We start from the raw sequence: 14209 nt of genomic DNA, 5'->3' as shown, positions 1-14209 counted from the left end.
ATCCCAATAGCTTCTATAGACTATATTAGTCTATAGTAGCTAATAAACGAGAGTTAATTACATTCTAATTAAAGTAAACAAGACTTGCTTAAATCAAGATTTACATCATAAAAAAACAGCACATCTGTCAGGTTATAAAGAATCTTAAGCTGGTTATCTTTATCAGTATTTTCATCCTATTAACCAAGCACATTTTAACTTTCAAATTAACATTGTAAGTAAGTTCTGTTGAATAAGTTGAGACTGTACATACTCAGAGAAAGCACACTGAAGAGACAAATGTTTGAAACTTAAGAAGTTCAAGGTCATCAAAAGCATTATAAGGAATCATGTAACTTTCATTGCACTGTTTACACAGATTGCATAATTGCTATAAATAGCACATGAGGAATCTTACAGCCAGTTTACCATAAAAACCCTATCACTTTGACCACTCTTTAATTGACCACTCTATTTTTTTCCTCAAAAAGTAATTTTATTTTATCCTTACCAAGTCAACCATAAATGGAAATTAGAACTTTCTCTATCTCTATCTCTATCTCTATTGACTATTTTGAGCAATTTCTTTTAGATAACATACAGGGCACAATAAATGACGGTTCAGAATATGTCAAAGTTGGGATTCAGGAAAGTTGCCTTTACATGTTTTAATCCTCCAAGATGGTAAGCATTTCACTATGAACTGTCAAAAAAAGTTGAACTTTCTGATAATTCTACACTAAAATTATTTTGGCTTTGATGATTTCCAAATTAATTCAATTATTTAAAATCATATTAATTATTTTTTTCTGGGTGAATTGATAGGGTTTATACAGTACAAGAATTACATACAATGTAAGTCAAATTTTGACCAAAAATGACAAAAAAATTCCTTAAAAATACACATTTGCATATTTCATCACAATTTGAACAAATCTAAGTTGGTTACCCCTAGGGACCTGTATACCGAATAACAAAGCTGTCTGACCAGCGGTTATGAAGAAGAAGATTTTTTACCAAAAACGCCTTTTTTGGCATAATTTGCCTATTTTCAACAATATCAAAAAATAAAAAAATAGTTTCTCAAAATCATATTTTTCATCTACACAACAAATATCAAATCAGTAAGTACTGCGGTTCTCAAGATATTTGAGTGGACGGACGCCTCACAAACGGACATACATACATACATACATACATACATACATACAGACTGACGACGGACGCCGGACGGATACCCATCCCAATAGCTTCTATAGACTATAGTCTATAGTAGCTAAAAACCATACATTCCGTTTTTTGGGATTAAAAATTATATCATTTTCTTACCGTAATCTTCACATACATAAAGAAGATACTGTAACCCTTCACACTTGGACTGAGAAGTGTCATGTCATCTGCATAGCTTAAGTAATAATCACAACATTTTATTTACCATGGGGGATTCAAGATCGATGGAGAAGTTCGAGTTTGGCAAAACCTCCCCTTTACCACAATTCTTCGCTTTTTGTGCAAAAAAGGTTTGAAAATAAAGCGAAGTGACGTCGCATAAGCTTTTCCTTGGCGTGGCAGTACTGTGTTGTTACCCCTTCTCAAAGATACCACGACGTCATTGTGAGAACGAAGACTCTAATAAAAATTCAAGGACGAACTTGTGAACTTTAACGTGTTTCTGTAAAAGGAAAGTGACAAAGTTACAGAAACATAAGACGACGCAATTGTTGTTCAAATTACCCCACCACAACTTACACAAATAGGTGGCCATGTAACCGAAATAAACGCTCCGGGACTTGACAAGCATAGTAAGTTCACACGATCTCAGAATCAATGAAGCATACAATGAAATAATGTTGATCATACACATACGACCTCCCTTGAGGTACCCCCTCCCCAAGTTTACAGTTTGTGAGAGGAGCCGTAAATTCATTTGCATAATTTTGGCAGATACTGGTACTATTGTATCATACTTTTCTTTCACATATTCTTTCTGTAAACTGAAAAGGGGGCTGAAAAGGCAATTGATTGACATCTCTGTTTGACATTTGTCACGCTTCTCATAATTGTAGATTGTCGAAAAAATATGAATTAATATAAAATCAACAAATCTCAAGAAAACAATCTTCTTACTCAATCTTTTTTGCTTCGTAATCCACTTGGTTTTGTTCGTCAATTGGTTGGTTTTGTTTTGTTATTTTTTCCTTTGCAATATTTGCCACAGTGTTAGTAAATCCGTTTTTACTTTCTGTATCCTTTCTGGGTCATACATGATTCACAGATCACTGGTTCATCATGCATCGCTCACACGCCTGAAAAAAGTTGATAGGAAATATTACTGTATAAGCACAATTTTTCGCCTTCAATAACTTTACATGTATTTTTTTAGGTATCGTAGAGAATTATTGTTTTACAGAACAAATATCACGGAGAACTTTGTTCTTAACATCATTGAAAAGTGTACTTTGAACCGTACCAAGCAAGGGCTGCTTTGAACTCAATGAAAATTTTGACCCCATTTTATCAATCCCATGAAGCCTTGCTTCCCGGAACTACTATAACACCGAAGTCGTTGACTGGTTTGAGTAACAAGTTGCGTAGATCATTTGAAATATCGTGAACAAAATGGCATCAAGTGGATCTCAACTACCCGAACAAATCGACGAGAATTTCCTACTCTGCGGGATCTGTTGTGAACGATACAAGAATCCCAAAATTCTGCCGTGTCTGCACAGCTTCTGTGAGCCTTGTCTGGGTAAGTTGGCAGGGATGGGCGCCATTACCTGTCCAGTATGCCGTAGAGTTCATGAACTCACCGACGATGGCGTGGCAGGAATCCAGGTCAACATTTTCCTGAATGATTTAATCGCACTATTTGAAGAACAGAAGAGCGTAAACACTTCAAAGAAATGCGACGGATGTGAACAAGGCGATGTGACAAAGTACTGTACCGTCTGTTCGTTTGGTTTTTGCAGTTTCTGCGCCACAATACATGGTAAGCTTCCCACAACGAAATCTCATCGCCTGCTCCGCTTTGATGAATATATGGCGGCAAAGTCCGCTGACCCAGCCTCGGTTCAGCCTCCTGTCTATTGTAACACACATCAAGATTACCAGGTCGAATTCTACTGTGATACCTGCAACAGGACGATCTGTCTGAAGTGTACTGCATTAGATCATTCGAAACCTGAACATCTTTACAGATGTGTGAAAGACGCAGCAAAGGAATTCACCAAAAACTTACACGTAGTCATTGACAAAGTGAAAGTGAAAGAAACTGAAGCCAACAATAGCAAACTCAAAGTGCAGCAAATATTTGAGTCTCTAGAAAAGTGCTTCCAAAGAGAAGAGGAAAGCTTGAGAAAACACATCCGTCAAACCATTGATGAAATAACGCGTCTGATACAGGAAAATGGCAACAAACTACTGACAGAGTTGAAAGGTGAATACGAAAAACGAAAAGTTAACTTGACTGCACAATTGAAAGAACTAGACATTGGTGAGAATGACCTGACAAGTACTCGTGAATATGTTGAGAAACTGATGCATTATGGGAACGCTTCACAGCTAATGTCTGCAAAGAGGAGAGTTGATCATCAAACAGAAGAATTGCTGAAAGTACAGACACAGGTAGAGCCAGTGGAAGACGACTACATGGAGTTTCAACCATGTGATGACTTCTGTAGGGGGAAGAGTCTTGGGACAATGAAATTCATTCCGACGGTGTACAAAGTGGACTCAGTCACTCCAACAGTTCGAGTTGGCGAAGACATCACATGCACCATTCGAAGCGCGAATGAATCAAGCCTAAACAAGGAAGAGGTATCACATCGTGTCAAAGTTGAAGCTGTGATGAAGACACCTGACGGTAACACACAGAAAGTGGAAGTCAAGGACAATGAGAATGGAACAATGACTTTGAAAACACGTGTAGAGGTAGAGGGGGAACATGAATTGTCAGTGACAGTATGTAAGAAACCAGTAGAAGGATCACCGGTTAACATTAAGGTTATCGCTAAGAAAGGGTTGGTGTGTAAGTTTGGAGAGAAAGGTTCAGGGATCGGTCAGTTTAATAACATATGGGGTGTGACAATGATGAGAAACGGTGACGTGTTGGTTGCTGAGTATAGCAATCAAAGATTACAAAGTTTTACTGTAAATGGAAGACATCGGAAGATGTTCAAGTTTGCAAATGTCAGTAATTTCTATCCCTATGATGCAGCTGTATCAGTGAATGGTAATGTCTTTACTACAGACAGTGGAAATAATCAGGTAATTGTCTGTGATGAGAATGGTGAACTAATCAGGTGTTTTGGAAAGGGTAAGATTCAGTGTCCTGTTGGTATCGCTATCAATCCTGTCAATGGAAGGGTTTATATTGTAGACTTTAGTGCTCACTGTATTCACATTTACGATCAAGACGGCAATCATATCAAATCATTCGGTAGTAATGGAAGTCAGGAGGGTCAGTTTAGTTATCCCTTGTTTGTCTGTATTGACACCACCGGCAATGTCTATGTATCAGATAGTAGTAACAATAGAATCCAAGTGTTCAATGGTGATGGTCACTTCCTGTATACATTTGGTTCCCATGGAAGTGGTGATGGTCAGATGAACTCTCCCCGGGGAGTTGCTGTGGACAAACACGGCTATGTGTATGTCGCAGATTACACAATAACAGAATTGTGAAATACGAATCGAATGGTAAATTTGTTTGCCGTATCGATGATGTAAGTGACGGTCTTAACCATCCTATCGGTGTCTGTGTCACTGACGATGACAGAGTTATAGTGGCTGATAACGGTAACAGTTGCATTAAAGTTTTCACGCAATAATTCTGCTAGTAGGAGGTGTATGGCTTGTTATAGCATGTTCTCTTGATGAGTGTAAACGGTTCCTATATTTCATAAAATATTTCAAGGTTCGGTGGAGAATAAAAATTGAACATCCATCAAACGGCAAGCAAAGTAACATAATACAAAGCGATTTGTAGAACGATTAATATACCACAGGGATTAAAATTACTTTGAACACGATTGGAACTAATTTGGGATAATTGGATGGTGAAGTTATGTCGATTTAATCTACAAATGCAATCTCATCTGCTTTTCTTTTCACATTACACACTTGTTTTTATGAGTAATTTGCAATATTGCAACATTCAGCTGTACGGCCCTTTTGAGAAATTTAAAAAATATGAAAATCCGATTATCCCAAATTAGTTCCAATCGTGTTTTTCAAGTTTCTAATTTGTTGAGTGACACAATATATTGTCAGTACAACTAAATGTCTGATTGTGGCAATGTTTTTCTGAAATTTACTAGTGTATCGGTTCAAAGAGCCAGTATCTGTAACTTTTGATGTTATTTTTTCAATAATCGTTTTAAATGTCAACTACATTTTCATGTTCTACTCAAAACGTTCCAAGGCTTGCCGTTCACTCCGTTGAAGAAAATGACGTATTTTGCATTTAACACAGGAAACCAGGGGACGAATATACGGTTGAACTTGAACTTGATAATAGTCATTCATTTTTGGCGACCATGTTTATTTTAAAGATTGAGTTACGGCGCAAATTACAAGCCTGCACTTTCGGTGGTACCATGTGATCTTGGTATCATGTGTGACGAACACGTATAATACAGACATTGCTCAGTTAGGTTTCTGTAATTGTAGTTGTAAAATAAATTAGTGAATTGTGATAGTGCCATTTTATCTGACTTGCTCCTAATTTATAAATCACGTGAACAAACTTCCCTTCCGCTTTGGTGAGACAATCTACTGTGCTCTTCACCATTGGTATGACGTGTCAACTAATGTACGTAAGTACCCCAAGCGGTGGCTGCGAATAGCCTCATTGCCGAAGAGCTTTAAAAAAGTATCCGAGCACAATGAGGTAGAAGAACGATATAACAAAGTTTTTATTTTCAAATCTTAAAATTCAATAAGATTCTGTGACGTTTAACTTTTTATGCTACTGAATTTGATTTATTAAGGTTATTTCTCTGAGTTTTTGAAATGTTGTAAAGTTAAATCTATGTCATTATAGATATATGAGATTTGAAGTATTGTAACCCAACCTGCATGTCAAATTTTTCTTATGATTTCGACCAATAAGTCTGAGGCAATAAAGAGGCGAAGAAACTACTCTGGACATTTTCGTGTTTCATTCAAGATCTTTTGTCAATAGTTTCATCTATTAGTAAGTTCAGTACCTACAACACTGATTTGCTCGAGTTGACGAGTGTAACATTAAATATCATCAAATCGTGTGACTTTCTGACATGTGCAGGCCATGGATATACAAAGACGTAAGGTGTAGCATCGCACCGTGTAAATGCATATACAAGAGCATTGCCGACAGAATCGAAGGATGTATTAGGGGAAGTAAACAAGACTGTCCGAGAGAATGGTGTGCGCAAGCCCTGTTTTGGCAGACAGGTGGGTAATATCGCAACTTTAATCGTATCAGCAGGCAATAAAAGCGGATGGACAATTTTTCGATAATCAGTAATTTGAGAGTTAACTTTTGCTCAGCGGATGTCTTTGAATAAAGCCCAACAAATTAACATGCAAGGAGAGGGATTTGAGTGTTTTCGGAGATTTGACGACGTAGAGGGTAAACTCTTGTGATGGAGACAGAGCATGTAGTATCTTTTGTAGAAGGCATGCAGAGACTGTAGGGAGTTTATTATAGGGAGAGGGTCAACCAGAAGCTAAATTTGGCGGCAGAGAGCGAGTTGGAAGAGGGGACCGTGATGGGTGGCCGAGGGAATTTTTCAAGTATTAGCGGGAGGTCAGTTTTGAACAGCTTTCGTCCTTTCCACAGAACATTGTTCAGAAGCATATGAATATACAACTGCGTTTCCAGTGGTTTGACGGTTTTCTGTCCCAAATGTACTATATTATTGTCGTGAACAGTAATGTATACCAAAGAATTTTTTAATTAATTCCTCGAGTAAAATACGAGTTTCGGACTGTCCGTGGTTGGTAGCTTATGCAGTTTCTGAGAAGAGAGAGAGAGAAGAGAGAGAGAGGAGAGAGAGAGAGAGAGAGAGAGAGAGAGAGAAAAATTAGTACTGACATGAACGGCGGCAATAATATGTCACCTTTATGTTCTATCTGATATACTGTATTCCACAAATTTAAATGTCTTGAAAAGTTATTGAAGATGTTTAATCACCACATATATTCATTTTAACATCAGTAAATTTCCTTCGAAGACTGTAGAATACCACTTTCAAAAACCTGGACTAACGCTTGCCATTTGAACCACGAGGGTCTTGTCGATTGAAAATGATTTTCTCAATGACCTTTGATAGTTTTCCATTTCGCAATGTAGTCTGGACTGAAGCAATGAATTTGTGCTTTGTTTTCGTTCCATGGCGAAGTTTAGACCAAAGTGCCCGAAAATCTGTTTTAAGGATTTTAAACATTCACACTTTCCTGGCCACAATTGGTAATTCGTTAAAAAATTAACTTATATTTGTGTTTTAAATATCTGTGTTTTACATTTAATGTTCTCTGTTGTTCTTACCAGGATACACAGAATTATGCAAACTTTTCAAATTCTCTTTACACAATCGTCGGAAGGTTTCCAATCTTATTTTTTTATACAAATGTGTTCATTCTCTTGTAAATTGTACTTATTTGACTCAAGTCCAACTGAATGTCCCGCTTATAGTCTACTGGTAAACCTTCCATTTCGGGTACCTTTGTCCAAAATATGCTCGTTAACACACCTTTACACAACGTGCTTTAGGTACTTATGACTATGTAGCAAAATTTATTTCGAGCATTGATATTTTCGACAGATTTAGTCTTTTTAAAACCAGTATTATGAATTATTTTTATTAATAATTTGTTTGTTCACTGTGTAATTGGCATTTTTCTTCAATTGAATGGTACGTGTTTACGGCCAGCCTTACCAGAAGTTTTTGTATTAGAACTCTGATCTTGAAGATGATTGTGACCCCGAAGGATATGTAGTGTCATGGCACGCATTTTTGGAGTCAACAAACTTTTTACTTTAAATATCGTACGGTGCGATAAGAAAACAGTTCTGAACGGATATTAAGTGGAGAGATGTTGTACTTTGTAGACAAGTGATATAAAGTGACCGTGAAGTGTGCATACGAGATGTATAAGTAAGGGTCCGTGATTGCTTATGTCATACTGGCTTCCATCCACTCGATCAATATAACAAACACCCAAAGGCCAGGTTCCAGTTTGTATTGTCTACTGTCCAAGAAAGTTATTATTTCATGAGGAAGCCTTCAATAATATATCAAGTTTCTGATATGGTTATTTCTGAGAAAGTTATTCGCAGGTATTTGCATATTTAGATCCATGTTAGTCACGTTATCTCAGAAGTGATTGGACTTAATCTGCTGAAAATAAATACAGGGGAGATTGCACAGATGATGCATTGATTGAGGCAAAGAATACGAGTAGAAGATTTATCCAGTATTGTAGACGAAATATTCATACGTCTATTCTTTTATGCAACCAGACCAACGTCTATCTCGCTTTTCCTTCAATCATTGTCAACATATTAGCCACGTCATTGATCATTCTTTACGAGCACATCGTAAATATCACTGTCACTGTTTCTATCCGACTATTTTTTACTTTGTTTTGTTTTGTTTTGTTTGATAATCTTATTTTAGGTACTTATTCACACTTTCTGAGTTTGTTCATGTGTATCTATAGGCCTAACGGCCCCCCGGCCCGCAACACGCTTGTTTCCGAGTTCCCAAATGTATCTGAAATTCTCTATTCTATTTTCATGTTTGGTCCGAAGTCGTTTTTTAAAAGTTTCCCCGTAGTAAAACGATAAGTCATCTTCGAAGCCCCTGAATTGTGAACCCCAAATTACAAACTTTAATTGGCACCAAAGCTTGAAACTTTTAAGTAAAAAACCGCTTGTTCGATTTATCCCGTATTAGATCGATAAAATAGCATGTCTGACAATCCCATTCTCGTAATGGGACTCTAACGTCCAATAATTTTGTTCTGAAATAACACCGTCTGCACAGAAAAAAAATATTTGAAACATGTCATTGCACTATAAGTGCGCTTTATTTGTTTCTATGGGTAAGATGGCTTTGGTTTTAACATGACCAGGAATTCCCAGGCCATGGACCAATGATGTGCAGTCTAGGAGTGTATTTCGCCTTTGACTGAGTCGGCAAGTGACGTCATGTCTAGGTCGTTTAGAGAATCCCACCCCTGTGCGATAATGAAAGAGAGTGTGCTTGTCAGCAGTCTGAACCAAAACATGGCAGCACCCGTGCAAATGGATGCCATGTTTTCCCTCCCGTTCGAGGGTAATTTCGTGTAAGTAACCCAGTTTAGAGACGGATTTCTGCGATACAAACAGTTTCTTAAAGGTTGCATATGTTATACGCTGCATTTTTGGATTATATGATGCAGTGCAAATTTGTCTGCTCCCTCCGACACTGGAATGAAACGAATCGCACATGTGATCATGCAATGATGCATCTTTTCCTCGGGCATCTGTGTTGATCAAACTTTGGAGGTTTACTGTATTATGTGTGCCTATAACATAAACGCATTTTCAGTTCGACCTAATGTGCTATATCAGCTATCGAATGAATGCTGTCAATAATTAGCGCCAACAGACACTAGAACACGATTGGAACTAATTTGGGATAATTGGATTTTCATATTTTTCAAATTTCTCAAAAATGTTAGGTGCCCTTTAGCTGAATATTGCGATATCAAAAATTACTCACAAAAACAAGCGTGTAACTTAAAAAAGAAAAGCAGACGAACTTACATTTGCAGATCAAATAGACATTACTTCACTATCCAATTATCACAAATTAGTTCCAATCGTGTTCTGAACAAAAACCAACGATTCTTCCTAATAAAGCACACCTAATAATAGTTTAAGCACACACCCAATTTAAATTTTAATAATTCAAAGCAAGAATCGTTATGTATTGAACGAATCGTAGGCTGTACTTTCATATTTATACACATTCTAAGAAATACCTCGTTATATTATTAATCATTGTTTTGCATTGTTACATGAGAAAACTCAACCTTTACCGAAAACTTGCATCGCTACAAAATGTGATGTCTGCATTTTTCACTCTGAAGTCAAAGAATGACAGTCGAAATATGGGCAAATTTCATTATTTTATCGGCTCACATTACCATTTACAATGTAAAATTGATAAGCTTATACGGAAAAAATGCAATTAGGCCTATAACCACATGACTGTGCCTGATCTGCCACTATCTCTTCCTTCTAATAGGTCTAGTAGGAACACTTTCGCTTTAACGGACGGGATTGTAAATTTTTGTCGTGTCGTTTGTTTTACGAAACAAATATCCCCCTTCATCCTCAAACAAAAAAACTTGAAAAATGATAACCCCTTTGACAGAATATGATAACATAAATGAACTCCCAACAGAAAACTATTAAATAACCATGATGTTGTACAATTTACAAAAATAACTAAGACTTAACTTTCTCATAAAGTATAGTATGTTGTTCCACTTTATGTTGAAGATATCACTTTACAACGATAAAAAGTCGTATCACCTATGCTGCCGAGTTTTATAATATTATTAATCATTTCTATGTTCTACAAGTACATAAACTCGATGACGTTGTCGATTTTATGGTCATCATTTAATGAGAGCATGCAATATCGATCACCGTCGTCCAAATGTTGTGTATCTGCAGTGCGATTGCAACTTGTTCACCTTCGCCACTGTTGCAGCATATATCCTGCACTATAAATCATCATCACCATCATTATCTTCATGATGATGATATATAATGATCGTAACATCATCAGAGCATAACTTTTCATCTGATCGATGTTGCTGATACCATCCTCCGAGTCATCACTCGAGGAAAATTGGTTAATTTAATCTTCTATTGAACGTAAAAATTCAACATCACCTGAATTGACATCGTAGAAATCTTTGTACAAAGTACTAAAATAATCATACCAAGTCTGGATACTAATGTCATTGCTAGGGTTTCCCCTTCTACCAATAACAGCATTCAAAACTTTCCAGAATTCTCCCGAGTTGTGTGACGCCTCTAGCAGACGGTTTCTAATGGAATTTTGATAATTTTAAATTACTAGCTTTACAGTTCTGTTTGAAAGATTTCTTTGCTGCTTTATAATTTTCAAGTAGATCCATTGTGCCAAACTGTCTGAATAATTTCAAGTTGTCATACACAGTACGTTTGACTTGTTGACATGACACATCAAACCATGGAGGCTGTTTGAAATCGTTACGAGGAGTACTAGTACTCAGCTGACGCCCATGTGCCTTTCACTATCATTTTCCTCAGAAAAAAAAACTTTTATTCAGAAACCTGTGACAGGAAGGAAATTTAAGTTGCATCAATGAGAATGAAAAATATCTTCTCATTTGTCTTTTTTTCTGAAATATGTCACGGTATCAATGTATTGTGTTATATAAGTGTATGTTGCGCCCTCATACTGGGTTCTCTTGGAAAAATTAGGAAAGAATTTGGATTTGTCATGCTTTTTATACGAACTGTAGATTTCATAGTGATTAGTACACTTAGCCAAACAGACGTTCGATTTCCTAAAATGCAGAGGTTCTAATATCTAATGTATGAAAGTTCCGCTCCCGAAAGGCCCCCAAAAATGTATAGCTTGTATGATGCTTTGCAAAACAGACTTTATATATAATATATATAATATATATATATATATATATATATATATATATATAATATATATATATATATATATATATATATTATATATATATATATATATATATATATATCTGAGACTGATATTTTAGGGTTACGCGTCCGAAGGTCGCGCCAAAAAATGCAACTGAATGATGTAATTCGTGGCTGGTATGTAATTCAAAAACACACTTACCCCCGCATTTCGAAAACATGGTGACCCTCTATCACCAAATTAAAACAAACAAACAAACAAACAAACAAACAAACAAACAAACAGAATGACCCAATGAATCCACGATCCCTAACACCAGTTGAATTAGTAACCCGGGATCAGTACATCTCGGGTCTTTCTTTCGCTTTTGCATTTGAGGAACTTTTACCTTTGTATTTGACGAGTTCAGGTAATTCTCAAAGCTGTCGTACAGTCTTTCTTATAAAATCCGCTCTTATTCGGTGCCTCACTGACTGATAGATGAATCAATATCTTCCACATACTACTCTTCAGTTTTCGCTGCACCGTCAAGTTCATAGCAGACAGTGATGTAACAATCACAACATTTTATTTACCATTGGGGATTCAAGATCGATGGAGAAGTTCGGGTTTGGCAAAACCTCCCCTTTAACACAATTCTTCGCTTTTTGTGCAAAGAAGGTTTGAAAATAAGGCGAAGTGACGTCGCATAAGCTTATGTTTTCCTTGGCGTGGCAGTAGTGTGTTGTTACCCCTTCTCAAAGATACCACGACGTCATTGTGAGAACGAAGACTCTAATAAAAATTCAAGGACGAACTTGTGAACTTTAACGTGTTTCTGTAAAAGGAAAGTGACAAAGTTACAGAAACACAAGACGACGCAATGGTTGTTCAAATTACCTCACCACAACTTGCACAAACAGATGGCCATGTATAACTGAAAATACATACTCCGGGACTTTACAAGCATAGTGAGTTCATATGATCTCAGAATCAATGAAGCATACAATGAAATAAAGTTGATCATACACATACGACCTCCCTTGAGGTACCCCCCTCAGGTTTGTAGTTTGTGAGAGGAGTCCGTAAATTCATTTGCATAATTTTGGCAGATACTGGTACTATTGTATCATACTTTTCTTTCACATATTCTTTCTGTAAACTGAAAAGGGGACTGAAAAGGCAATTGATTGACATCTCTGTTTGACATTTGTCACGCTTCTCATAATTGTAGATTGTCGAAAAAATATGAATTAATATAAAATCAACAAATCTCAAGAAAACAATCTTCTTACTCAAATATCTTTTTTGCTTCGTAATCCACTTGGTTTTGTTCGTCAATTGCTTGGTTTTGTTTTGTTATTTTTTCCTTTGCAATATTTTCCACAGTGTTAGTAAATCCGTTTATACTTTCTGTATCCTTTCTGGGCCATATTGCACAGACGTTCTGAACATGATCCATAGATCACTGATCCATCATGCATCGCTCACACGCCTGAAAAAAGTTGATAGGAAATATTAATGTATAAGCACAATTTTTCGCCTTCAATAACTTTACATGTATTTTTTTAGGTATCGTAGAGAATTATGTTTTACAGAACAAATATCACGGAGAACTTTGTTCTTAACATCATTGAAAAGTGTACTTTGAACCGTACCAAGCAAGGGCTGCTTTGAACTCAATGAAAATTTTGACCCCATTTTATCAATCCCATGAAGCCTTGCTTCCCGGAACTACTATAACACCGAAGTCGTTTGACTTGTTTGAGTAACAAGTTGCGTAGATCATTTGAAATATCGTGAACAAAATGGCATCAAGTGGATCTCAACTACCCGAACAAATCGACGAGAATTTCCTACTCTGCGGGATCTGTTGTGAACGATACAAGAATCCCAAAATTCTGCCGTGTCTGCACAGCTTCTGTGAGCCTTGTCTGGGTAAGTTGGCAGATGAGATGGGCGCCATTACCTGTCCAGTATGCCGTAGAGTTCATGAACTCACCGACGATGGCGTGGCAGGAATCCAGGTCAACATCTTCCTGAATGATTTAATCGCACTATTTGAAGAACAGAAGAGCGTAAACACTTCAAAGAAATGCGACGGGTGTGAACAAGGCGATGTGACAAAGCACTGTACCGTCTGTTCGTTTGATTTTTGCAGTAACTGCGCCACAACACACGGTAAGCTTCCTACAACGAAATCTCATCGCCTGCTCCGCTTTGATGAATATATGGCGGCAAAGTCCGCCGACCCAGCCTCGGTTCAGCCTCCTGTCTATTGTAACACACATCAAGATTACCAGGTCGAATTCTACTGTGATACCTGCAACAGGACGATCTGTCTGAAGTGTACTGCATTGGATCATTCGAAACCTGAACATCTTTACAGATGTGTGAAAGACGCAGCAAAGGAATTCACCAAAAACTTACACGTAGTCATTGACAAAGTGAAAGTGAAAGAAACTGAAGCCAACAATAGCAAACTCAAAGTGCAGCGAATAGTTGAGTCTCTGGAAAAGTGCTTCCAAGAGAAGAGGGAAGCTTGA

At 37.0% G+C, this 14209-nt stretch overlaps 2 protein-coding genes across 2 annotated transcripts; both read left to right on the top strand.

Moving 5' to 3' along the window:
* Positions 1–2598: 2598 nt before the first annotated feature.
* LOC139136300 (tripartite motif-containing protein 2-like) lies at positions 2599–4662 on the top strand. The gene has a single exon (XM_070704026.1). It carries the CDS (start codon positions 2599–2601, stop codon positions 4660–4662), a length of 2064 nt encoding a protein of 687 aa, XP_070560127.1.
* Positions 4663–13471: 8809 nt separating this feature from the next.
* LOC139136299 (tripartite motif-containing protein 2-like) lies at positions 13472–14209 on the top strand. Its single transcript, XM_070704025.1, has one exon. The coding sequence runs from the start codon at positions 13472–13474 to the stop codon at positions 14207–14209; it is 738 nt and encodes a 245-aa protein (XP_070560126.1).

The sequence above is a fragment of the Ptychodera flava genome, chromosome 7 (genome assembly GCF_041260155.1).
Source record: "Ptychodera flava strain L36383 chromosome 7, AS_Pfla_20210202, whole genome shotgun sequence".
In the NCBI taxonomy this organism is placed as follows: Eukaryota; Metazoa; Hemichordata; class Enteropneusta; family Ptychoderidae; genus Ptychodera; species Ptychodera flava.
This window is presented reverse-complemented; position numbering and strand designations above follow the sequence as displayed.

Coding starts and splice junctions, on each gene's coding strand:
- LOC139136300 (XM_070704026.1), top strand. CDS start 2,599: ATGGCATCAAGTGGATCTCAACTACCCGAACAAATCGACGAGAATTTC.
- LOC139136299 (XM_070704025.1), top strand. CDS start 13,472: ATGGCATCAAGTGGATCTCAACTACCCGAACAAATCGACGAGAATTTC.